This window comes from Malurus melanocephalus, unplaced genomic scaffold (assembly GCF_030028575.1).
Source record: "Malurus melanocephalus ecotype Western Australia unplaced genomic scaffold, MMel_1.1 scaffold_251, whole genome shotgun sequence".
NCBI lineage: Eukaryota > Metazoa > Chordata > Aves > Passeriformes > Maluridae > Malurus > Malurus melanocephalus.
In genome coordinates this window covers 677,928-694,265 of record NW_026623483.1, presented here as the reverse complement: position 1 = coordinate 694,265, position 16,338 = coordinate 677,928, and the positions used below count along the sequence as shown (strand labels likewise).

General features: G+C 42.6%; 1 protein-coding gene across 3 annotated transcripts in view; it reads right to left on the bottom strand.

Annotated features, from left to right (window-relative positions):
- Window positions 1–4,524: 4,524 nt before the first annotated feature.
- The window catches only part of ZZEF1 (zinc finger ZZ-type and EF-hand domain containing 1), a 56,199-nt gene continuing 44,385 nt past the window's right edge, over window positions 4,525–16,338 (bottom strand). For all 3 annotated transcript variants that reach the window (XM_057375521.1, XM_057375522.1, XM_057375523.1), the window contains exons 48-55: window positions 15,405–15,764; window positions 13,389–13,532; window positions 12,352–12,520; window positions 10,356–10,454; window positions 9,429–9,594; window positions 8,655–8,805; window positions 8,087–8,158; window positions 4,525–7,619 (exon numbers count right to left, since the gene is read on the bottom strand). In XM_057375521.1, coding sequence (XP_057231504.1) covers window positions 7,545–7,619; window positions 8,087–8,158; window positions 8,655–8,805; window positions 9,429–9,594; window positions 10,356–10,454; window positions 12,352–12,520; window positions 13,389–13,532; window positions 15,405–15,764 — 1,236 coding nt within the window. In that variant the 3' untranslated portion in view covers window positions 4,525–7,544. The remainder of the gene's footprint in view (window positions 7,620–8,086; window positions 8,159–8,654; window positions 8,806–9,428; window positions 9,595–10,355; window positions 10,455–12,351; window positions 12,521–13,388; window positions 13,533–15,404; window positions 15,765–16,338) is intronic.

The following is a 16,338-nucleotide window of genomic DNA, read 5'->3' as shown; positions in this document are numbered from 1 at the left end:
GGGACGGGCAGAGCTCGGGCAGGGACAGAGCCGCTCCGAGGGACGGGCAGAGCTCGGGCAGGGCTGGAGCCGCTCCGGGGCACGGGCAGAGCTCGGGCAGGGCTGGAGCCGCTCCGGGGGACGGGCACAGCTCGGGCAGGGCTGGAGCCGCTCCGAGGGACGGGCACAGCTCGGGCAGGGCTGGAGCCGCTCCGAGGGACGGGCACAGCTCGGGCAGGGCTGGAGCCGCTCCCGGGGCACGGGCAGAGCTCGGGCAGGGCTGGAGCCGCTCCGAGGGACGGGCAGAGCTCGGGCAGGGCTGGAGCCGCTCCGAGGGACGGGCAGAGCTCGGGCAGGGCTGGAGCCGCCCCGGGGCACGGGCAGAGCTCAGGCAGGGCTGGAGTCGCTCTCGGGGCACGGGCAGAGCTCGGGCAGGGCTGGATCCGCTCCGAGGGACGGGCAGAGCTCGGGCAGGGCTGGAGCCGCTCCGGCAGGGCCGAGCGGTGCGGCTGCCCCGGAACGGGCGCTCCCCGGGCCCCGAACGGGATGCGCCGTTCTCGGCTGAAGCAGCTCCGGCTCCGCTGCCTGGCGGGGGCTGGGGCAGCGCTTGAGGTAGCGTGGCGGCGAGGAAATGAGATTTTGGTGCAGAAGAAACTCTGCAGGAGCAGCAGCTACTCAGCYTGGACAGCACCGGCACCGCGGCTGCTCGGAGCCTTCGCGGGACAGCAGAAAGGTGCATCCAGCGCTGGAACAAAGCTGGGCAAAACCCCAAGGAACTGGAGGGATCTTTCTTGTGCCTTTCTAACAATGGCTTTGGCTGGGAGGAAACCTCGCGGAGCAGAGTAATTCCAAGCAAAGGGGACAGGCCCTGGGATCTCGTGGACATGGAGATCCCATCCTCATCCATGGATATCCCCCGTCAATTCAACATGGCCTTAATTAAAGAGAAGCTATTATGTCCCAGCAGTAGCTCTGCTGGTGCTAAGCATTATGAGTGCAAAAATGAGTGGAGATTTGCTTTATCCTCCGAGAGCCTTTGAGTTTTTGGTAAATAAAGCAACTATTCTCAGCTCCCCAGGTCCTGCCCCCCAGGGGATTGCCTTCCCTGACCTGAGGAAAAGGCAGGAGCCGGAGCAGCGAGCACAGAGCACACCCTCCCAGATGCCATCAGYTCTGAAGAGGCTGAGCCATCTTCTGCACAAAAATAAGGTGGCAAAAGATCAAACACATCACGGCGTATTTTGAAACTGGTGATTGAGTAGGGGGAAAAAGTGATGTCGTTTAAAATCCTGTAGTGTATCCAATACTGACCCCACAGAGGATGAAATGTTCTATTAAAATATTAATAGTCACAGTGAAAAGGAACAAAAACAAAAACCAAAACAAGCAAACACCACCACCACCCCCACCACCCCACASACAAAAACATTGATGGGGAGAAAAAAGCCCAACCTGCTACTCAGAGGAACAAAAACCCCAAGGTGTGAGGAGTGGGGGGATTTATGGGAAACCATTGACATTTTTGATTAATGAGCTTTCTGTGGGTGTTTGATGTAGAGAAGGGTAAGACAGAAAAGCAGACATGACTTATTCTCAAGCAAGTTGATGAGACTAAAGGTCTCCTGACTCAACATTTCTCCTGACTCAAGAATTCATCTTTTTGTTTTCTGCCTTTGCAGATCCTGCTGGATGCGAAGGAAAGCCGCACGATTTGCGCACTTCCCATCAACAGCCCGGTCTGTTTAGGCTCCAAGACAACCAAACCAATTTAAAGCCTACCATCAAAAGCTAAAATAGATGTGCTTAAGATTACACCTTAATTCCATATTTAATTTGATCCAAGGTAAGCACAGTGATGATCTGAAGCCCCACTAAATGTCTACCTACACATGCACACTGAGGKCCTGACGTAGGAGATGACTTACAGGGGAGGAACGTCTGCACAGGATGCTTTTGCAGATTAGAAAGTACAAAGCATGAGGGGAAGCATTTCCTGTGATTCCTCAGGTGTTTTGTTGGTTATAGAAATGTTATATGGTTGAGGATGTTTAAAATCTTTGGGTGTCTGAAAGGCAGCGAGGTGAGAACAGAGATCCAGCTCCCGCCACAAAGGTGTTGAAAAGATCAGAGAATCACGGAATGGGCTTGGAAARGACCTTRAAGCTCATCTCATCCCACCCCCTGCCRCGGGCAGGGACACCTTCCACTATCTTAGGGTGCTCCAAGCCCTGTCCAAYCTGGACTTGGACACTTTCAGGGATGGGGCAGCCACAGCTTCTCTGGGCAGCCTGTGCCAGTGTAAGGGGAATGACTCTGTACAGAGCTAAAAGGAATTTGGTGTGGCCTTACCAACATCTCCTGGACCTGATGATGCAGCTGTGAGGAGATGCCAGCAAAGTGTTTTGGAAATAAGCCTGTGAGGGAGGGTACCACTGACAAATATGTGCAAGCACTTCAATTTGCATTTCCTTAGGTTTCATAAAACTGACTTTTTCCATGCAATGCAAGTTTAAATATTTGTTATTTGCACTGAAAATGTTAAGAGAAAACYTCCAAACTGCAGTAAGATTTATGCAGTAAGATTATGGAAAGTCAGACAGTGAAGTGGGGAATGAAAAGAAGAAAACAACTGAAAGAAAAAAATCATTGCAGTTGTCAGAAAAGGGTTAGGAAAAAGCTCCCCAGCCAACTGCTCAGCACCTGGGAGCAAAAACCCATCTTTCACACAGTCCAGTTATCCCTCTGCTCCTTCTTTTCCCATGCTCCCTGAATCCAAACACTGATTTTTATTTTTTTTTTGATTCGTATTCAAGGAACGGGAATCTCTAAATGCTAAAGACCATGACAAAACTGCCCAAGATTTCCACCCCTTTATCAGGAATGTTTGTGGATGTTTTAAGTTGGAAGAAAAAAGGAGTTTGGGGTTTTTTTTAAGTTTTTATTCCTGCATACCCACACGTGAGGCCCACTGCAGTCTGGGCTGGAGCTGGGCACCAGCTTTTTATTATTTGTTCTTTCTTAGGTAAAAATGAGGAGAGATTTTACTGCAGAATAGACCTCGTTACATTAGGCTTGATTGTCATGGAAAGAATRAGCTTTAATCTTACTTCCTTCACCTCTTACTTAATTTCTTCCTTATTCACAGTGGATTTCTCTTATTCACTTGAATCAGGGTTGACTACTTTGCTTTAAATACAGAGGTGAGGTGGGCCAGATTTCAGTTTCCCCCTACAAATCCCAGCACAGTTCCTGTTTTTCCAGGCCATTTTACCAACAGGCACTCTTTGTTCCAGTTATTATACAACCCGAGCTCCTGGTCCAGTGCTGAAAACCAACCTTTTTATATATACTAATGTGTTTTCTAACATTCTAGAGTTTTCAATAAAGGCCAGGCCATGCTTTTTGAGGCTTCCATGTTTGTGGTTTTGTCCCCTGGAAACAGGAATGATGCTTGTGCTGGTCCCCCCCCAGCAGACCCCACAGAACTCATTTCTGGGGAATTCACCAGTGRAAAGGGGAAGGACTAAATCAGATTATTGGGCCATGTTCTGCCCCAGTGTGCCCAGATTTTATAGTACCCAAGAGAGTTCCAGACAGCCATTCCAGGTTTAAAAGRGTATAAACAGCAAGGTCTTACCCTCATGTCTGTGAACGTATGAGACCCACTARAAACACCAAACCTGAGCTGGGCTGTGAAAATGCAGGGATTGRGCCAGTTCTGTTCCTAACATAGCTCAGCCTTCTCCTGAAAGCAGAATTTTAGAAGTCACCCACCTCTAAACTAACTAGCAGCTTACTTTTGATCTCTTGGAAGAAAAACAGTCTTAATGAACTTGATCTGAAAAGCAGATTCAAAGTGCTCTGTTACATTCCAATGCCTGGCTACATTTCAGAGCAATTACACGGAATTTGTTCAGCTTTATCAGCTGAAACTTCCAACCTGAGGGAACAGTCCTCACTCTCCCACAGCCTCACAATCCTATTATTTATTTGTGTTTAATAAAAATGCCTAATTAGACCATTCTCCAAGGAAACAGCTTGCAGCTTTAGGCAAATACAGAAAGATGTTGACTTCGACACAGCCCTTTCCTCGAGCCAAACCCAAGGCAAACAACCTTTTCAATGAAAYCCACTGGACCAGGGAGGCACAAACACCTCTGCTGATAAACATCACTAATTAGAATCAACACCTACTAATACAAATCTCAGCTTTACAGGAGGCATCTGGGGCCTCCAGATGCGCGTTTCAGGTCTCAAAGTAAAAAAACACAGCACTGAAACCAATGGATATCCACRGGAAAACTGAATTTTTAAGGTAACGCCACTGGAATGTAAACAGCAGGGCTGGAATTTAAGAGATGACTCCAGCAGTCTGGTTCCTGCATAGTTCGATGTAAGATCACATATTTACCAACCACATGAGGACAAGCAGGTTTGCTTACAGCAAATGGAAAATGAGGATTCCTACAAAAAACCCTGGATCTCACTGCAAACTCCAGCATGAAACATTCAGTGAGGAAAGGAGGAAAGCAAAGAAAAAACAGACACCATGTTGTACTTTTTTTGTTTTTATAGAATTTTTACAATATATTTCTCTTCATTTGCATATTTTACCCACATCTGTAGCTTTCTTTTTTACATGTTGAACTGAACTGGAATAAATCTAAAGGTCTGATATATTTTAAACAACTGATAAAAATTGCAAAGTAGTAAACCCGTAAGAAAAGAAATTATAAAACTCTYGTTTTTAAGTGTTTAATGAAAGCAAGTCAAATGTATCATTAGGAACAATATGGTTTGTTTTAAACACATCATAGGTGATTCAGGCAGGACAACTTTTTTAGTTTTTCTTATATTAGGCACATTTCTTTTCAGCATACCTGTTTTCCAGRCAGTTTTATACAATTCAATAGCATCATTCACATCCATTTGGAACTTCTGCATAATTTTCAAAATGTGATTGATCATGAATATTCATTATTGGTATTCTATTCCTCTTTCTTTAGAGCTACCAGAAGAAAAAAAAAAATAATCAGTGTTTCTTGTCTGTTAAAAAATCCATAATTAATGATTTGAGTTATAAGGCAGCAACAGATTCAGTGTCAACTCAGGTCACAGTCCTTCAGTTCCATCTAGTGGGTAGAAATTATATTTAGTGGACACTGTTCTTAGACAGTTCCTTCAGGGCAAGACGACTGACTCACGAGGCCAGTCACTGCTGGTAGAGTAAGTTGAGTGGTAATGCCTAGTAAGGAATTCTGGCCACTCCTGTGTCATCCTTGCAGCCTCATGTCTTCATCCAGAAAGCAAAAGGACAGTCCAACAGAAAAACAAAACGTGACTATGACAGAGCTGTGACAGATTCTATGAATGGTTTATTTACAGTCTTCATCCCTGATGTGAAAAAAGAAAAAGCCTTCTTTGACTGACCAGGCAGATCTCAGCAGCTGCACGGCTCAGCCCATTGCATATCCGTGATTCCTCAGCCGTGGATGCCCACGGAGGCAGTGAAGCCATTCTGCTCCAGAACAGCAGTTCCCAAGTGCTCACCTGCCCCATCCACAGGACTCCCTAATGTCAGTTTAGGAACRTCTCCTCTGATGGAGCAACTCCCTGTGCCCAGAATCTGTTCAAGCCATTCCAAGGTGTGAAGCAGTTGTTCCCCAGGGATCTCTGACAGCCCTGCAGGGAGCCTGCAAACTCAACACCTTCAGTGGATGTGGGAACAGAATGATCCGTGCGTTAAAGATACACCACAACCTTGACAATTCCCTTCCCATTGTGATGTCTTTAGGGAAATCAACTCAGGATGCTCAAGGAGGACTTTCAGATCAGCATCTCCCTTTCAGTCTCTACAAATACTACATTTTTCCTGAATCCTGGCATTCTCATATTTGCTTAGAGGGCCATCMCATTCCTGAAGGCAATGGCTTCAACATGGTGCTTCTTGGTCTTCAGCTTTAAGTCTTTCAGGCAGAATAATTACATTCTAATTCAAGCACTCGCTGTGCACTCTACAAAACAAAACTCTACAGCACTAGAGGCYATCCAAAAAAATCCAGGGGATGTATTACTTACTGCATGTTTCCCTCTCAGAGGGAGATTGGGCCACCRTTAAACTTCAGCCCCAGCTGATAAGACCATCAGTTCAGAGGACACCCCACAAAGCAGGGTTCCTGTGCACTGGTATTTGGGCACCACTCAAATTCTGGACTAGCAAGGTCAATAAATACATTCTGTCTTGACACAGCCATTGCTTTACACAACTTGCATTCAGTTACTATCAGAGCTTTTGGCTGCCTTTTTTTTTCCATAGTCCAATGTTGGAGTGAARAAAGGAAGAAGAAAATAATTAGCATTAAAAAGTAATCTGAATTTAACAGACCAGTTCTACAAACTGTGCAATGGTACACAGAATACACCCCCAAATCTTTCTGTGTTCTTTTTAACTCTTTGGAAAGGGAATAACCAATGTGGCTGTGCAGGAAGAAAGCCAATTTATTTCAGCATAGAAGGTCTGCAATTCATTCCATGTTCACTAGAGGAATGTGGTTATTGCTCTATAAGATAAGAGTGGATTGATCATTAACCCCACTCTGAGTGCTGGGAGTCCGGGCTCCCAACATTGCCAAGAAGGACCTCCTAAGCCACTGATACCAAAATCAGTGGGATTTTGGTAAAGGATAAAGGAAAAAAAGCCTTGTGAATAATTGATAAAGGAAAAAAAAAGCCTTGTGAATAATTGCTTGTAAAGATGTGATCTTTGAGAAACGTGTAAGTTTCTCAGTTCTTCATATCACCACTGCCCTGTGACTGAGGGCCAGCCTTTGCTCTCTGCACTACAATAATAGGCTATTTGAAATAAYACATTGGAGGTAAATCAAGGTAAGAACAGGCAACCCAGATGAATGAATCAAAGAACAGGAGAAACATAAAGCTCTTGCACGAGGATACTCTGAAACTCGAATCCTTCAACTGCTCTGCAAATCACCCACAATTTGTTTTACAACCTGGAGTTTAGTAAGAATTGAAATCCTTTTCCTTGGGTAGGAGCCTCCAAAGCAAAAATGACAGGATTCAAGCGTGGACCATTTCTGCAGCAGCCACCAGACTCTGGTTTGCCTGTTTCACTCCGAAGATGTATAACAGATGCTGCTGATGGCATCACCCCGAGTTCAGCAGTATTTTCTGAAGCTGACACGTTCCATGGATCAAGTTTCCTCAGGAGCAGATGATACCAACGTGGGGGCCTTCCATTCTCATACTTCAGCTACCTTCTTTCCTTTACTTCCTCTGAATAAAAAACAATATTGTTCTGTTTACTCTAACATGCTACAATATGTGCATACATAACTGTAGGCGATGCGTGAGTTACTTCAAGATGTGCTTTTTCATTGAAGTGCGCTGTTACTTTTACAAATTCTACATCAAGGTGGAAGGAAGGAAGGCTGCAGAGTGCTCATACACTGAAGCTGAAGGAACTTTTCCTGAACGGAGTTAAGATGTTTGTTCCAATGTCCTATGGACAAACTACTCTATCCCATGCACTCCGGCCTGAGCCAGTATTAAACATTCCAGAAACTTGTTGATTTGTTTGGATAGTTAATGGCAAGGCTGATAGCAGCAATGTTTTTCAGGGCCTAGAAGAGAAAAGGAAAAACAAAGTCACACTGAATATTCTCCTCAATCCATAAAAATCAACTCTACAAAAATCCTTGTATGAAACCAAACAGAAATAGAAAAATAAATCATGGAATGGTTTGGGTTGGGAAGGACCTTATAGATCATATTGTTCCAACCCCCTGCCATGGGCAGGGACAYCTTCCACTACCCCAGGTTGCTCCAAACCCCATCCAACCTGGSCTTAAACACTTCCAGGGATGGRGCAGCCMCAGCTGTGCAAGGACCTCCCCACCCTCACAGGGAAGAATTTCTTCCCAGTATCYCASAAAAGCATTTGTGCACAGTTCCCTCAGAACTTTCAGAGGCCTGTCAAGGTACTTTRCACTAATCTCTSTTTTAAAAACTCCACTGGGCAATGAGAAATCATTCAGTGTCTGCCACGAAGATCACAGACCCGCCCAGCCATGGGGCAGTGCAATCCYACCTGTGCTGTGCAGCGATGAAGATGATCTTCAGTATTTAAGGCAAGCAAATACTCCTGTAGAGATCCAAGCTCCTGCAGCCAGAAAATAGGAAATGAACACCAGTGGTTCCACCAAAGGTGATATTCTACTAATTAACATTAAAATGCCGATCACAGAGCAGTCTCCAAGAACCAAAGGTAYCAGAACTGCACACAAGACTCTCCTGGACTAGAGCACAGTTTGTGATCACAGAAGTGAGCGCATGACACTGCTCATATTTAAAGTTCAAAACCAACTCAATGAAAACCACATGAAAATACCTTTAAATTAATTATTAAACCAGTATTCCTCTAAGAATAAAGAGTGGCTTTAGGGCCTTACTAGTTATGACTTAATGTCCCATGATGGATAAGCCAACAGAATTCCCCTCTAATTAGAATTTGCTGCCACACTCCATAAGAGAAAGTTGTTAATGTTTCTGTCGCTCTGAGGGACTTTATCAAGATAAACTGCCTTCAGTGTAACATTGAATTCTCTATCATTTCCAACACTGAGGAAAAGAGTGATACAAATACAGCAACTGCTTACAGTAACTCTGTTTTCTGTCACAAAGAAGAGTTCTGCCAGTGCACGATGAAGAGGGAGGAGAATACCAGGCTTGGCTGTATCATGACATGAGTTGTTTTCCATATGGGTGAAAAGCTGCCAAAGTGGCTTCAATAAGGTGAGGTCACAGTCCCTGAAAAACAGTAATTTAAATGAAATTGTGATGCAATAGTGAATACCCACCATGCCTGTTTCTGAGAATGGGGAAGTGAGGGGGAAAATGAAAATCAATCAAATTAAAAAGAACCAAACTATACATTTGTGACAGTTACAAATGAACAGTAACCACTTTGCTAAATGCTTCTGCATCTACAGAAGCTTTAGGACACATATCTCTTCTAAAACTCAATTACAAGCTTAGYGGTACAACTAAAAATAATAATTTAAAATCTTTTTACTTTACAGAGAATCAGATCATCACTTCACCAGGTTATTATTTCATCCCTACCTTATTTCTGCAGTATAACTAACACAAAGAGAATAAATCTCTAGAAAATTAATTGAAATCTATCTTTGTTCTGTTTGGAGGTGATTTTCTTTTCTTTACAACAACATTTGAATTCATTGGACCTTTCTGAGGGCCARGAAAGAAGAGAAAGTAATAAATTTCTGCTATCAAAGCACTGTGAATTGTATCTGACAGGCAAATTAAGAATGCCTGCTTCAAATCACAGGGTTTTGTTTTTGCTTCAAAATAGTATCAGTTTATTATTTTGTTGCCCTGCCCTTTGCCATGGGTGCAGGATGTGGACTCACCCCTGGGTGCTGCACTGCACTATCTTCAGGAGGAGGTGGATGGCCTTGAGCCGCTGGTGACCCGTCTGGCGACACGCCACTCCCACCTGCCACTCCCAGATCTTGGCCAGAGGGAGGTGAGGAATTACCCTTTCCTCAGACAGCATCTGCTTTAGAATTTCAAACCCTGGAACAAAAGAAAATTCAAACAGCTTTAAAGTTTTGTAGGGAGAGATTCTGCTCACAGAGTGAGTTTTTTCCTTTCCATACAGCAAGAACTGCTCTGGCAAGTCAGAAATATTGAACTAAAATACCAAACAAAAATCTGAGATAAATCTAGATTACAGCCTGACATGGCAACTATTTTCTGAGGCAAAAACTTACATAAAAATTAGAAAGGATCATATCCAAAATTAAATTTTTGCCCAAATAAGGCAAACAAAACTCAAGCTCTCCGTATTACGTGCTATGCRGTAGAGTTTTGCTGATAGCAAATTATCCACCAGCTTCAATTGCATTAAAAATATTTAAACTCTAAAATAAACTAACAAAACCTCTTATGCTAGAAATTAGATCCAGAACCATCCTATTTTAATGGATAACCACTTTTAAAAAATGCAATTACCACTATTTCTGTTTCAAATTACGGCATCCTGGAGTGTTTACTAAATAGTCTGTGTAATTACTATCACATAATGAGATTTTGGATGCAAGTTACATTACTGTAAGTGTAATCTCCAAGTCTCTGTGAAGATTATGTATTTCTACCCCGAAGTCACAGAAGTAAGAGACATCAGCTGAGTTTCAACTTGAGCATAACTGATCACTTTATTTCTAAGACATTAAATRCAAATTCTAAATCAAGAAAAAGGGACAACCACAAGCCTCTCAAAGCTCAGCATAATGATTAAMATAGGCCATTTGCAAAACCTTCTGAGCATCTCTTACCTGTCTGAAACCTTCCCAGATGACCTGCTGTCACTGTAAACTTATAACCCCACTCAGTGTTGCTCATGTCAGAAGTGAATCGGTAGTAGAGYGTGTCTCCTGTGTGCAGGGAAGGAAGAAAGCCCACATTACTACCTTTGGAGTTAGTTTTCCTACCTCAAATACAATTTAAATGAAAATTCTGAAATTAGTTAATCCTAGATGTCTTCATTGGAGAGAGGTGGTCTTTTACAATCTGCTAACTATGAAACACACAAAACAGGGTGACAAAGTGRAGGCTGAAGCAAAACCCATAATAGTTTGCCCTGTCTAAAGATACTGGATAGGAAGGATAATGTCTTTTAGGTAGGATAATGTCTTTCACATTCTTGATAACTGCACAGAKGAAATGAAAGAAATTCCATATTTTGCACAAGTAACTTCCCTTTTCAAATTGAATTATTGGATCAGTTATGATTTATGAAGAAAGAACTCCCAATATTGGCAGCCAGGCTCTTTACAACAACACTTGAATTCATTGGACAAAAGATTTAAATTACTTAAAAGTAAAATTTCTGCTTATACATGTCATAAAATTAAATTGCACATTTTTACTCTAGGCAAGAAGACTGTTAAACTTCAGCACTTAAAAGTGGAATGACTATCAAAAGGTTTGACCATTTTACAATCAAGCAAAAAAACATTCAAAAGGTTTTTGTCATTGTAGAATCTACATCTTCAGAGATAAATCCTGGCAGTTGGCTGTAATGCTACACAAAACATCTTCTTACCTACTGTGCTCTGTAATACTACWGCTGTTAAAACAAAGTATCTTCCTGCTCCATGAAAAAGCCTGTCAGCCTGGGACAACCAGGCTATTTTTCATTGGGAAGCAGAATTTTCAAAGTTTCATGAAGAAGAAAAATTTTGAAAACATTTTTTAGGATTTAAAAGGAAATAGCTAAAAAAGAATTTCCTTTTTTTATCATGAAATGGAGCCAGTGTTCTCTCCTACTTATAGGAGAAAGTCCTGCCATCAAACAAAAAGCCCAGAAGCCTTTAAATGTCTGGTTTCAGCTAAAACCTGCTGAAATCAAGAGCCTTAATACAGACAGTCTTGGCTGGAAATGAACTTTCACAAGGTGAAACTCAAGTTTCACAGCCAAGGCRACTTTAAACAATGAGTCTTGAAGTTCAGCTCCTTGGCAAACCTCTGCAACTATTTGGGAGGAAAAGGAAGACAGAAAGAAGTTCACAAAAATCTAAAATAYTTCTACGGAACACACATTTGCTTCTAACTAGCACATCGTAACAAAAAAAAAACAAAACAGTGCCTTGTAACCCAAAGTGATTTGCTAAGAAAGTTCCTAAATCTCTTTACAGGTGCTGACAGTACCCGAAGTCAAGAGCTTCCTGCAGTGCCCCAGTGCTCAGTGGGTTAAAACAATGTAAAATCAGAAGCAGGGGGCTSTGCAGTCCTTGAGCTCCCTGGCATTTGCTCCTCACTGTGCTCTCACAAATGTGCTTRGAGAATCCAGAGTGCAGCTGGCAGCCAAATCCTGTTTTTTTCCCAGCTGTGCTCTGTGGCACAAGCTGGAGCCAAGGCGTTGGCACTGGCTCTCTTTGCTCAGAGCAGCAGCAGAGCACGGAGACACAGATAAGCCTATCTTTTTTTTTAAATAAAAAATGTGCTTCCTGTGGAAAGTAAGACAAGGCATAAACAATGTAAGTGAATACCGTGCAGAACAAGGACTGTGTTGGAACAGAATCAAGATCAAAATTTGTTTCCAGTAGCTGAGTGCATGCTTTGACTGAGGGGTGGAAAGAAAAGGTCACAGCACAACAACAGATAAGCCACTTTTGAGAAACAAATGCAAGAGCAGCACATCAGAGCAAACAGAGTGGGACAAGGAAAGGATTGGCTTTTTTCCTACACATCTCAGGAACATCCATATTCAGCTCCTCAGGAGTTTATGTCACGAGTCCCAGCAATATCCTTTAATCAGTGCATATTCACCTGGAAGCTCAAAGTCAGTCCATTTCTGTGGGGAGCCACTGAAGCTGTGCCGATCCTGCTGGAAATCGCTGCTGCTGGACATGAGCAGCTCATCACAGCCCTCCTCGGTGTTACACTGAGAGTCAAACTTGATGGAGAGGTAGATAGCACCGGGAATGTGAACTTTATCCTGAGAAATAAACACCAGAGCTTTGTGTCCTGTCACATTGTACCACCCAGAACCCACTTAACTGTCACCATACAAACAAGGGAGATATAAAACATATTACAGCATCTCTATGCATGAAAATCTATTTGGTGTTTTTACCCAGAGCTAATTTAACAAATGTAAAATATGGCCTATTGTTCACATTAGCTGTTAAGCATGTAAAATGAACTGCCAGCAATGCTTTGCTTTTGCAAAAGCAGTAATTGCTGCTGATATTGATCGCRTTGCCAGAACCTAAGGGGTTATACACATTTTAAAAATAAAAATCAGAAGAGTCAGGGCAGCAGGGAAATGAAAAATCCCAAGACTGCCCAGAGGCAGTAATTACTTACCAAACTATATCAGAAAAATACTTTCAAACAGTATCAAGAAACGAAAATCAAAAATTGTTTGTGTCAGGGGAAGAGACTATAATGAGAAATACAAGAAAAAAAGACACCACTCCTACTTTCATCTAGCATAAGGGARCAACAGGCCAACTGAAACAGATCTTTGGATGGAAGGGTAGAAATATTTGATCATYAAGGCTCTGAAACCATTTACAAATCTGATCTGCTTCAAATACATGCCCAGTAAAACCACGTAAGTTATGCACTCTTCACATGWTTGAATTAGAACCCCATTAAAGTGCCTGACTGAACACATTTCTTCACAGGGCAAAGCCTCAGCCATCTGACCTCACCCTTTTCCAAGCAACACTGAACAGACTTCACAGGTACTTCAAGCACAAAGTCCCCCAGATACCCAGGGGGAACTCTGAGAGGCTTCTGCTCCAAGCCCTTGTAGATTTGAGCTGCAAGCCAGGCACAGTAACCCACGTGTGCCTTACCTCAAAGTTTGTGTTGTTGTTGTAGGGATGCTGAGATTCCCTCATCTGCACTGCCATGCCTGGCTCCTCCATGAACTGACAGGCTGTCAGGGCCATGGTTCCCAGCATGTTCTCCTTGCACCCRTGCAGCACTTTCTGGAGAATCTGGGGACAGGCAACACCATGGAAATACAATTTATTGTCAAAAGAACATTTACAGCTGTRCATGCTGATGGCTGACATGAGTGATGTCCAGCCACACAGTATTTTGGAAGAGGGAATCAGGGTTCCAGCAAGAAACAAGATAAATTCACAAATGACGCCTACAAGTGTCATTTCCATATGCACTAACAATTTCATTCTATTCTCTGTTACAGATCTTTCATTCTTTATCTGATAAAAACATGACAGATATTGGCTACATCTCTTCCCAAACCTGCTAGAATCAAGGCTAATCCATAAGGTAATTACAAGGGAAGTAAAGGTGCAATCGAGTACAATAAACGACTTTGTGAACATACTAAACAGGTACCTTAACCTCCTATTCTTACAGGTTTTGACTTGAATGGAATGTGTCATGTTTAAGACTTCAAAAATTATAGAACTCTATGTGCAAGAAGAAATTATTAGGTATCAATTAAGTGTCTRAAGTTTTAAAAGCAGCAGATGCAAGTGTTGTGCCTTTAAAACTACCAAAAAATACCCTTTAATCTATCAAGACACTAAATATAATTCAGAGCCACCTGAGTCTCCCTTTTTCTTATTTTTCCAAAAGGCTTATTTTTGCACAAAAGCCCTGAATCAGAAGTTCTGTTACTTGAGGCCCTTTCAGGTCACTACAGCAACTCATTACATCCCTTCCTCTGCCATCTCCTAACCCGTCCTATAAAATGTAATACACCAGCTCAGAACAGCAGGTTCTTCTCCACATCAGTCAAAAATTGACTTCTTAGGAAAAGGAGTTTTAAAAACCAAGACTGCATATAGCAGTTCCCTGAATGGACTCTTTGCCTTGCACTTGCAGAACAGCCTAAGACAAAGGCTACACTTTTGTATTTGATATGTCTTAATAGATTTTATTCCATCAGTTCATCCTGCCCTTTTCTGAACCCATTAAAACATCCTGGGGTAACAATTTCCATGACATACTGTGTCAAGAACCTGTTCCTTTGGTTTGTTTTGGACCTGCCACTTATTACCTTAATCTGACACTCCTTTGTTTTCTTACTGGGAGGGCCAGTGAATAGTACTTGCCCTTAACTTTTGCATGCTATTTACTGCTTTAAATCTACAGAAAGTGGAACAGAATTTTCCAATCCTTTCTCCCTCAATGCCCCACAAGGGAAAGATCCTGAATGCAGAAAACTAGTTGGTTCTTCATACTGAAGTTMTTCCATGGCTGTAATAATGCCTGCCATTCTTCTCTAGGCCTCTTCCAGTTGTACTGCATCYTACTTAATTTTTTTTAATGAGATGAGGGAGTCACTGCAGTCCAAAAGAGTGCATAGCATTGGTTCCGAGGCATATCAATGCCTGCTACTTTATTTTTCATTCTTTCTTAGAAGATCCCCAGCATCTGATTTGCTTTGACTGCTGTGAAGCCCTGAGTTGACACTTCCATTATAACATTCTATTGTAATTCCAAGATCACTTCCAGCACCAGCTCATCAGTGGAGTGGCATGTATTACAATATACACACCCAGATCTGAGAAAAAGCAGCTTTTAAAAGGCACTGCCTATTTTACCAATCTCTCTAGATTACCATCTAGATTGCCTACTTTCAAAACAGACTGCCTATTTTACCAATTTCTCTTTCATAACTGAAAGAGTTCTCTGTACAGAGCTAGTTTTTCCATTTTCTGTTAACAAGATCAGCACATCAAGACGCTGACAGATTCCAACTGCTTCTTCAGAACTAATTTAAATGTTGGAGTTTCAATTTAGTTTAAAAAAGGAACTGCATGTATTTTTGTAGTCAGAGTCTCATGGCATGTAGGCACAGGTTTTGTTCACATGCCTAAGTGAAARCCACTTACTTTTTCCCATAGCTGCTTCTCCTCCAGCTGCATCAGCATGTCCAGGATGTATGTCATATGGGCTGGGCCGCTGAGGTCGAGGATTTCCTCATTTATTGCCACATCATCAGGCCACTCAGCTAACAAGGATGCCAGCACATGCCTGGCATACAGAACTGCAATTGCCTCATTCACACGATACAGATAGTCCCTCACAGCCTTTTTACTCCTGGAGTCCAGCTCCTTGTGCAGGAGAATGGAACTCTTGGTGCGTCGCTGCTTGGCATAGCTGAGCTGCAGGTCACTCTCCGTGTTGGTGATGAGTTTCTGGGCAACAGGATTGGTCTCTTCTGTTGCTTTATCACAGACTACAGGTTTTGACTGCAAGAAGAGAAATGCAAGGTTGCAAACAGGCTGCCAATGAAGTACTGCCTCAAGTTTGGATATCTAACCAGTCAAACTGCAAGCTGAATTTACAAATTAATTTGTTGAAGGACACAAAAGTGGGATCTGTCACACAGCTACAGGGGCAGATTTCCTCAAAAACTCTTCTTATGTCAATAGACCTCACTATAGACTGATGCATTTGTGCAAACAGCAGAGAGAATTCTAAGCAGAAGTGTTAATTGAAGCTGACATTCAGAGGTAAAGCAGCCAAGTGCCATGARAGGCAAGTTGGGAGAAACTTTTGGAGATCACTTTGTCCAACTTTGACTTAAAGCTGACGTAACTTCAAAATCAGGGCTTTGTCCAGTTAAGTTTGGACAATATCCAGGGGTACATATTTCACAGCCTCTGTATAAGCTGTTGAAAGGCCTATTTTTTTCCTTATAATTATGTGAAACCACTTCAGGAAGCTCCTTCCCCTTTGCTGTGCAACTGATAAACAGCTGTGCTGGTGACACCACATGGCCAGGAATGAGTCCCCAAAATAAAGCAGAGCTGCGGGAGCCTG